General features: G+C 45.7%; 1 protein-coding gene across 17 annotated transcripts in view; it reads left to right on the top strand.

The window, feature by feature from the left end:
* Npas3 (neuronal PAS domain protein 3) overlaps window positions 1–9,403 on the top strand; it is an 835,955-nt gene extending 826,552 nt beyond the window's left edge. For 6 of the 17 annotated variants that reach the window (XM_031355467.1, XM_031355466.1, XM_031355471.1 and 3 more), the window contains 2 exons: window positions 3,230–3,354; window positions 5,027–9,400. In XM_031355467.1, coding sequence (XP_031211327.1) covers window positions 3,230–3,354; window positions 5,027–6,366 — 1,465 coding nt within the window. In that variant the 3' untranslated portion in view covers window positions 6,367–9,400. Of the gene's footprint in view, window positions 1–3,229; window positions 3,355–5,026 lie in introns of all 17 variants that reach the window. The other 11 variants (XM_031355475.1, XM_031355478.1, XM_031355479.1 and 8 more) reach the window with 3 other exon arrangements.
* Window positions 9,404–9,739: the final 336 nt, after the last annotated feature.

A 9,739-nucleotide genomic window follows, 5' to 3' on the forward strand; every position in this document is an offset into this window, starting at 1 on the left:
CCTTTGCTTCCCTTTTCCTATGTCTGTTCTGCAGTTGAGATTCCAACAAGCAGTCAAGTGACTGAAGCCAACAGCCTGGATGGCTTGGGTTTGAGGGCAAGCCTTCAGGAAAGTTCTCTCCTGGTCTTGTCACAGAGCTAGCACAGCACTTGGCATGGCTCCCACCCACCACTGTAATTCCACTCTTTGGCCTCTGTTGTCCTAAAGGCACCATGCAGGATCCACATGTGTGCTGAATAGAAAAACTTCCAGTAGAGCTAATGAATGGAAGTTGGTGCCCTTTGGCTGATAATTTCGACAAAGGCTACCTGAGTCCCATTTTTCTTAGAGACAGCCAAATGGAGCTGCGATGTTAACAAGCACGGCTCATCAGCACACTGGCCCTTCAGTGTTTCGTACACTTTGGAGATGACTTGAAGGCATGAATGTGTTTGCTTTCTGCACCATATCAATCAGACACTAATGATTATTGCTCTAGAGAGGGCCTTAATGGATGCCACTTACAAGGGTTTTCATCTATTTACTTTCATGTTTCCTTTTTCGACTTCTTCTACTCTATATCATTTATCTCTAAAGGTAAAAGTGTATGTATTTGTTTTGTTTTGTTTTGTTTTGTGTTTTTCAAGACAGGGTTTCTCAGTGTAGCCCTGGCTGTCCTGGAACTCACTCTGTAGATCAGGTTGGCCTCAAACTCAGAAATCTACCTGTCTCTGCCTCCCGATTAAAGGCGTGCACCACCACTGCCTGGCTTTTTTTTTTTTTTTTTTTTTTTAAGATTTATTTTATTTATATGAGTACACTATACCAGGACCTCTGGAAGAGCAGTCAGTGCTCTTAACCACTGAGCCATCTCTCCAGTGTGTGCGTGCACGTGTGTTTGTGTGTGTGTGTGTGTGTTTGTGTGTGTGTGTGTTTAATGTGGTTTTCTCCAAGGGCTGATTTTCATGACTGGATGGTCCCCTTGGTTGTGATCTTTTCATAGAGGTTCTGACATCGAGGGATCTGTTTAAGTCTTTCTGTGAAATAGTCAGTGCTGCTACTACAGAAAGCTATGAAAGCACCTGTGACAAACAGAAAACAGAACAAGATACCAGACATGGATGCTCTTTTGCTGGGCAACAGTGGTGGTGTCACTATGAAGAATTAAACGGCAGTAAACATTCACTATAGGTTAGATGCCATGTCTACCATGTTGGTGCACTATAGAGCTCTGAAGGCATCTATGTTCGTTATTTACATTCTGTGGGATTCATTTACTGCTTATTATGTATTTTCTTGAGAAATACACAATGGTATTTATTTATTTATCTTTATTGATTACTGTGTACTTTCCTTTTTAAAAATAGATTTATTTATTTATTATATGTAAGTATTTTGTAGCTGTCTTCAGACACTCCAGAAGAAGGCGTCAGATCTTATTATGGATGGTTGTGAGCCACCATGTGGTTGCTGGGATTTGAACTCAGGGACCTTCGGAAGAGCAGTCGGTGCTCTTAACCACTGAACCATCTCTCCAACCTTACTGTGTACTTTCTATGAGTAGCAAGGAATAGGAGAAGAGTTTAGATCAACATTATTCATCTACCCCTGAGCTGAAAAGTAATAGCCCACATGAATTTGGTAATTTCCTTATGGATAGGAAGAAAGCAATCTCAGCACCAAAGGCCAGTCTTCAGGCTTCTGCCCCTTGGTCTCATGTGTGGTAGATCTTTCACAGATGACTTGAAGACCTACCCTGAGATCAATAAGAACAGACATTGAGTTGGAGACATATGATCTTTGAACCCCTGGGGCACCATGACTACAGAAAACTGATGCTCATGGGCTGAGTGAGACACAAGCAAGTCCACAGCCAGTCATTCATAGGTGCCATTCTGCAGGCCGGAAATCTAGTGAGAAAATCATTCCTTGGCACAAGACAAACTCCTAAAATGGCATTGCTTTCTCACCTTCTTAGCCAAAAAGGATTATTCCTGCTCAAACAACACTCTACTTCTGGGCCTACCCCACGCTCCTCTTCCACTGTTCAGGAATTTCTGCCCTCAGTCTTCATCCCATTCCCTGGCAGGGCTTACTAGAAATGTTAACCTCAGAGTGCTCAAAGACTCCAAGTGCCAAGTCTGCCTTCCTACCATTAGTCTCATCTGATTATCTAGAGAAAGCTGTTGCTGTTAAAGCTAATTCACACTAAGGAGTAAATGCCTGATAATCCATCTTAGTGAATTAACCCTCCCAGGGACGTTTGCCATTTTAGAGTAGAGACTGAAACAGTGACTTCTTAATATGGGGATTCAGTAGCAAATGAGTCCCTAATCATGTGCTGTCGCAGCCTTGGCCAGCCACATCCAACATAGAAGAGGCATTTCCCATTTGAAGGCAAGATCCTTTTCTCCTGCCTTTAGGTTACAGGAGCCTCTGCTGATCATATATCTGGCAGACTGGGACGAGCTTTTCCGGAAGATGGCTAGCTCAAAGTGACTGAGCATTTCATTTCCAGAAAAGGCTTGTTTCTATATTAAAAAAACGGAACAAACACTAAGCACGTTTGTGTACGTGGGGTTAGATCCATTCTGTTAGGGCCTCTCTCACACTGGGCCTCTCCCACTGCAATCAGACTCCCAGCTAACAAGCCACAGGTGTACACCACATGAGCAGACGAAACTGTGATTGTAATGGGCGTGCTGACAGTTCAGGAGCCGTGCATCCCAAGATGCACCTGCGCATCTGACAGATCGTTAGGCACTGAGGGCCTGCCACCACCACCACCCCCAGAGCGCTGGAGCAATCCGGAACAGCTGAGACGTTGCATCAAGGGGCCAAGGCAAGGGTACTGAGGCAATGAACTCATTAGGAGCACAAGAGAAGGTGGGACACGCCAGGTGGTGTGGGAATGAATGGCTGAGATTTCCTCTCATTGGCCCAGCCCCCAGGTGTTGTGCCAGGAGGAGAGCCAAGCAGCACGGGTCCTCTGGCCCCCAGTGGTACCTGATTATTTAAAAGCTTTTTAGTGGCTTCCGTGCAGCATTTGGGTATTCAATCATTGTGGCAGGGTGCACCTGTACCCTGGCATGCACAATCCAGGCTTCTGTGAAAAGTCCTATGAGCAGCCGAGAAAGAATTTCCCATTCAGTCCTCTAAACTTCTTCAAGCCCAGAAGTATAGGGCAAGGAAGTTCAGGCCATGGTGAATCCCCGCCCTCTCCCAATAATGGCTGTCTTTCTTCCCGCAGTAATCCTGAGTACAAAGACACGCCCATGGACATTGCGCAACTCCCACATCTGCCGGAGAAAGCTTCAGAATCCTCGGAGACATCCGACTCTGAGTCAGACTCTAAAGACACCTCAGGTATTACAGGTACTACTCCTCCATGCTCTATAGCTAAGGCACACTGGTCTAAACACGAGGGGTGGGTAGCAGCTGGCGGGACACAGTTACAGCCCTAGCAACCGGCCAAATCCTCTAACGTGATCTATCCTGATCATCTCAAAACACACTAATGTATATGTACACGTAGATGTATATGTACCCACATATGTAATCGCCATATTATGTATATATATAAGTTATGGCTGGTGTGTATGCATAATATGTATACATCAACACACAGGAAAGAATAAGTAATCGCTTAATGTTAGCCCTCCTGTCCTTATAGAAGGAACAGGGTACTATTCCTATTCTATTACTATTATTATTTATAATATGGCTCCACAGCTAGAAGCAAGTACCAGAATGGCTCTGCCAGTCCCACAGATGAATGACTTTTATCAAGGTTCTAGCCCCACCAAGCTGGGAAGGAGCCTCTAAAATAGGGTCTAAGTCCACAGGCTAGAGGCTATTATGTCCTGTTCACTATTCCACGCTATCCATAAATAAAGGGCAGAAGTTAGTCTAGACCCTCTGCCCCAGTAAATAACTCTTAGAGTGACACAATCCTAATCCAGTATAAGAGATGCTCGATTGCTAGACCATCAGGTTTTATTTCTGGAAGTGTCTAGACCAAGTCCATACGTTCCCGTTTCTGGTTGTTTGAGGGAGTAAACTTCCTGATAGAGGCAGAGTCCAGGAGCTATTCGGAGGTTGGTCCTCTTTCCATTCCCAATCCCCTCCCAGAGACACACAGTGAGCAGAGAATTGGGTTCTCTATTGCAGCCACACAACTGCTTAACAGGGACAAATGAAGGCCAAAGCAGTACAGGATTCGCCCAATGTTCTATTCCAGTCTGCTACCCACAACTCTTATGGCAAAGCCATAGAAATTAACATCCCTCTAGGTCTCCCAAGACTGACTGCAGAGGAAAATCTGTTCTGCCTCAAATGAGGCAAGGGACCACAAGGTCCCTCCATCAGCCTCCCACCTTCAGAGCCCCTGAATTCCAGGGTTGTGAACAACAAACACAGCTTGGGGTGTGGGGGCACACTTCATGGTGGAGCTTGTTCTCCTGGTCGGTAAAATGTGAAGTTTTATCATTGTCTCCCCCCACACCCCACCCCTGCCGAAGTTCTAGAATAGTCCCTGCCTTTTGTTTATATAGCAGTCAACAAAACTCCCTACTATTGTGAGCTTATAGTTGAAGAAAGAAACAAATGCTGATAAAAACAGTGGATCAAAAAAAAAAAAACAGATATAGAGTGTGATTTTCAGTAATGAGTAGATGCTCACCAATGGAAAGCACAAACCTCTCTAACAGTCACGTGATACTCCACCATCTTGCCTTTTATGTCCCTAAAACTATATTCCAGGTTAATCTGACTCCCTGGACTCAGTGTAGGTGTCGTCCGCAGGACTTCCTACACCTGACTGTGCTAAGAATCGCCTGATCACAGGCCATATCTGATCTGGGAGGTCAGAGCAGAACCTAGGGATCTGCATTGGTACTAAATGTGGAAGACCTACCGGAAGGGGTGAGCGCAGCTGTGCTAGGACCCGCCCCCTTGGCTAAACTTCTGCCAAACCTGAGCTGTTTGCCACTGTGCTCCTAAGTTCTGCAGTCCTGCTAACAAGTGTCTTCTCTCTTCCCTCACGCAGAGGACAACGAGAACTCCAAGTCCGACGAGAAGGGCAATCAGTCGGAGAACAGCGAAGATCCGGAGCCTGACCGCAAGAAGTCAGGCAGCGCATGCGACAACGACATGAACTGCAACGACGATGGCCACAGCTCCAGCAACCCGGACAGCCGCGACAGCGACGACAGCTTCGAGCACTCGGACTTTGAACACCCCAAGGCGGCCGAGGATGGCTTCGGCGCGCTGGGCCCCATGCAGATCAAAGTGGAGCGCTACGTGGAGAGCGAGGCGGACCTGCGGCTGCAGCCCTGCGAATCCCTCACGTCGGACAGCGCCAAGGACTCGGACAGCGCGAACGAGGCGGGCGCGCAGGCGTCCAGCAAGCACCAGAAGCGCAAGCGGCGGCGGAAACGGCAGAAGGGCGGCAGCGCCAGTCGCCGGCGCCTGTCCAGCGCGTCCAGCCCAGGCCTGGACGCCGGTCTGGTGGAGCCTCCGCGGCTGCTGTCGTCGCCGCACAGCGCCTCAGTGCTCAAGATCAAGACCGAGATCGCAGAGCCCATCAACTTCGACAACGACAGCAGCATCTGGAACTACCCACCCAACCGGGAGATCTCCAGGAACGAGTCCCCGTACAGCATGACCAAGCCCCCCACCTCCTCCGAGCACTTCCCGTCCCCGCAGAGCCAGGGAGGCGGCAGCGGAGGCGGGGGAGCGCTGCACGTGGCCATCCCCGACTCAGTCCTCACCCCACCGGGCGCCGATGGCACAGCTGGCCGCAAGACTCAATTCAGCGGCACAGCCCCAGTGGCCTCTGATCCACTGTCGCCCCCGCTCTCGGCGTCCCCGCGGGACAAGCACCCCGGGGGCGGGGCAGGGAGTGGCGGGGGTGGCCCTGGTGCATCCAACTCCTTGCTGTACACTGGGGACCTGGAGGCCCTGCAGAGGTTGCAAGCGGGCAACGTCGTGCTTCCACTGGTGCACCGGGTGACCGGGACCCTGGCGGCCACCAGCACAGCCGCACAGAGGGTCTACACCACGGGCACTATCCGCTACGCACCCGCTGAGGTCACCCTGGCCATGCAGGGCAACCTGCTACCCAACGCGCATGCTGTTAACTTCGTGGACGTTAACAGCCCAGGCTTTGGCCTCGACCCCAAGACGCCCATGGAGATGCTCTATCACCACGTGCACCGACTCAACATGTCAGGACCGTTTGGCGGCGCTGTGAGCGCAGCCAGCCTCACACAGATGCCAGGTGGCAACGTGTTCACCACGGCTGAGGGACTCTTCTCCACGCTGCCCTTCCCGGTCTACAGCAACGGTATCCACGCGGCACAGACTCTGGAGCGCAAGGAGGACTGAGCGGGCCCCACTCAGGAGGCATCGTCGTTTTCGTTTAGACCTTTCATTCTAGCACTTTGAATTCGAGCTGGTCAGCGTCTTCTCGCAACACGGTGGCCCCCATTCCACCCCCTCTCTCTTTCTTTCATTGGACTTATTCTTTCTTGTAAAGACATGTTTATTTTTTGCCTTCAGAGGGTCAGATGACCGGTTGCCTGCCATTTTGTCTTCTAAGATGTGTGTTGGGTTGTTTGGCTTTCCTTTGCATCTTTATTAAGATGTTTTTAATGTGTATATGCCTCTGCCATAGAATACTCAGCCTTGTGGTCAAGAGATTTCTCAAGTGACAACCATTGGGTTTTCTTCCTAAAGATCTTGATATGATCAAGATGGAAAGAGCCACGCATAAACGATTGTGCCCTGTTTGACTAAGTCAAATGAAATGGGGTGGGTGGTTTTTTTTCCTGTTCCTAATTCCTTTGAAAATAGGGGAATAGTATTTTAGAATTTTATGCAGAATTTAATTCTTTTTATGATTAAGATTTTAAGATTTTCTTACTTGCACATAAAAATAATTTGGGTTCTTAAACTTAATTTCTGGCCTGTGACTAGAATGTTCTTTTTTTTAAAGTTGGACTAAGTGTTAATTACTGAAACATTAACTTAATTTCTAAAACCATGGTGCTATCATTTATTAATCTATAATGTCTTCATACAAAATTCAGCTCCTGGGCTGAATTTTGGAAAAGAAAGTGTGTTCTGTCCTGGTCTGGAGTCCCCCATTGCTACAGTCAGTCTCCTTGGTTAGTTAAGACAAAGCCCTCATTAACATTTGCTGCAGGACTTAAAAGTTTTTTACCTCCCAACTAACAAACATAGCCTCACTTTCAATTTAATGGGTCCTATTAAAAGGGGACTTTTGGACAACTCAGACTCAGATTTGAGGAACAGTTTAAGTACATACTGCCATTTTTGAGATTCTTTTGTCCTTAGTCTAACTGAGGCTGGTTTTTGCAACTTCAGTAACACTTCAGAGTAAAAGCAGGAGAAATATTTAACATGGTCTTTGTTTATTTGGGGTTTTTGTTTGTTTTTATTTCTTGCTAAGGAAAAAATAGGTTGTATGGGGGGTGCTGATTTGATGGAATTTATTTCCCCTTGATTCTTATTTGAGTTGAAACCAACAAGTTTTTAAAACTAAAGGATGGGTTAATAAGCTTCAGACAGATAACTGCAACCGAAAAAAAACGCACATTCAATGAAAAAAAGAGAAAAAAAAAGAAAAAGAAAAAGAAAAAAGAGCCTATTTTGTCTTCGTTGCCAGAAATCAGTGTGGTGTCAAACACTCCAAATGACTGTCCAGTGTAGACTCTTCTCCCACTTCGTTTTTGGCAGCTGTTGTTAAGGCATCTAATCCCAGATGTGAGAACTGTAATGTGTGCAACGTGTAGTGTCCTTGGCTGTGGGTCCCATTGCAGTTTCTGTGTGTTTCTATATGCAGTGTATGCTAAGCTACTGTAGTCGTTTTTGTCCCTGTCTTCTCCGTGCTCTGTCTCTAGTGGAGTGGCACAGTCCCATTCCTGCGGTCCTAGTGAATCGGTGACTCTTGGGGGTTAGTGGGTTTGTGTGGTGGCCTTTTCCCTGTGATGTCACCCATATGCTTCTATTGTCTGTGGATCCTGTCTTACTTTTCTAAATCCCTGCTGTTGCTTTGCTGTTGTATACTCTCCCTGCCTCCCCTGGTCTTTCCCTCCCTGTCTCCACTTTCTCTCCTCTGCTTCCCCCTTCCCTGATACCCCAAATCTATTTCTCAGAGATAAGAAAAAGAAAAAAAAAAAAGACTCTTAACTAGCTCAAGGTTAATGGAGCCATCTTTCCCACAACGGAATTCTGGGTCTGACTTCCTCTGTGGAGTACTGCACAGAGCGCTGAAGAATAATGCTCAGATATATTGAACAATTGATGCCATGCAGCCTCGGCTGTTAACATTCCCAGAGTCCCTTGTGCTCTACCTATAAGCAGTGGGTGCTTTTCTTTGCTTTCCTTTCAGGTTGGCTGATGGAGCAGTATATAAAGCAATTACCAGTTAGACAGAAAATAATTTCAAAGGCCAACCGACATTTTTTTAAACAAAATGGGAGGGGTTAATGGAATATAGAATTGTCATATATATTTGTTTATTCGTGCAATGCTAATATAGTAACTTGGCTGTCCTTTGAATTATCCCTGTGCTGAGTGGATTTCCTCTAGAACTTTGGATTCCATGAGCTGGGCCCAGACCGCGGTGGAATAATAACAGAAGGAAGTTAAATGCCACAAATCTTAGCACTGAGCTTCCTTGAAGGACTTAAGTCAGATGAAGAAAGCCGATGGAGAAATTTAAAGATTAGTTTTGGAAGCCGTACTCTAGCTATCGAACAATCAAGGGAATGCACCGCTCAGCTACAAAGAACAGCCAGACAGCTGAGGTTTTTTTCTTTCTTTTTTTTTTCTTTTATAAATGTTTCTGTGTTGTGTCAAAATGATTTCTGGTGATTTAAACTAACAGATAATCACAGCTGCTGTCTAAATCCATAGTGTTTAAAAATTACAAAAATGAAAAAAAAAAAAACACGTCATTACCTGTGAAGACCGTGTCTGTGTTTTTAACTATCTCTTGTACAAATATATGAAAACTTTTATGAGGAGACTGGTGCCACGTAGCTGAATAATGGGGAAAGGGATCTTCTGTTCGTAAAAACCTTAGCAGTGTTACCAACTCTACAATATATCTATAAAAATAATTAAAACCTTACCAAGCCACAGCTATGCTACATTTGTTTTGTGTGAAGCTAACCGAACTTAACTTCCTGAGTGCCTGGCTTATTTTGAAACATTTTTTTCATTGACCATTGATAATGCTGCAAATCAGAAATGTACATACTTCATTTACAACAGGGTTCTTTTTATACTTTTGTAGATTCTCATACATGTCACATACATGGTTGTCTTTATGTAACTTAATTTTTTCATCCGCAGGTGCCATTTTCATAATAAACTTCTCTTGGATTTGTTACTACCTGGCATCATTTGTTTTACATGTAATCATCCTAACTAGCGAATGCTGGTAGTATTTGTTTAAGCAGGTACCTTGGTCATTATTCTTTACTTTTGAAAATGAAAACGCTTGAAAAAAAATACATATATACATATATGTGTAGCTTGTTTCCTCATGAGGCTGACAAGGCGCAGATTTCGATGCTAATCCAAATACTACACGGGACTTGCACCCATTCTGAATTTCCAGCTACTCATTGTCATAGTGAGCATCTAGTGTGCACGTTATCAAAGCTGAACAATGGGCCTGCGACATTAACCTCTGTGGGAAAGTGCATTTTTTTCTTGATTAATGTAC

The sequence above is a fragment of the Mastomys coucha genome, unplaced genomic scaffold, assembly GCF_008632895.1.
Source record: "Mastomys coucha isolate ucsf_1 unplaced genomic scaffold, UCSF_Mcou_1 pScaffold6, whole genome shotgun sequence".
Lineage (NCBI taxonomy): Eukaryota > Metazoa > Chordata > Mammalia > Rodentia > Muridae > Mastomys > Mastomys coucha.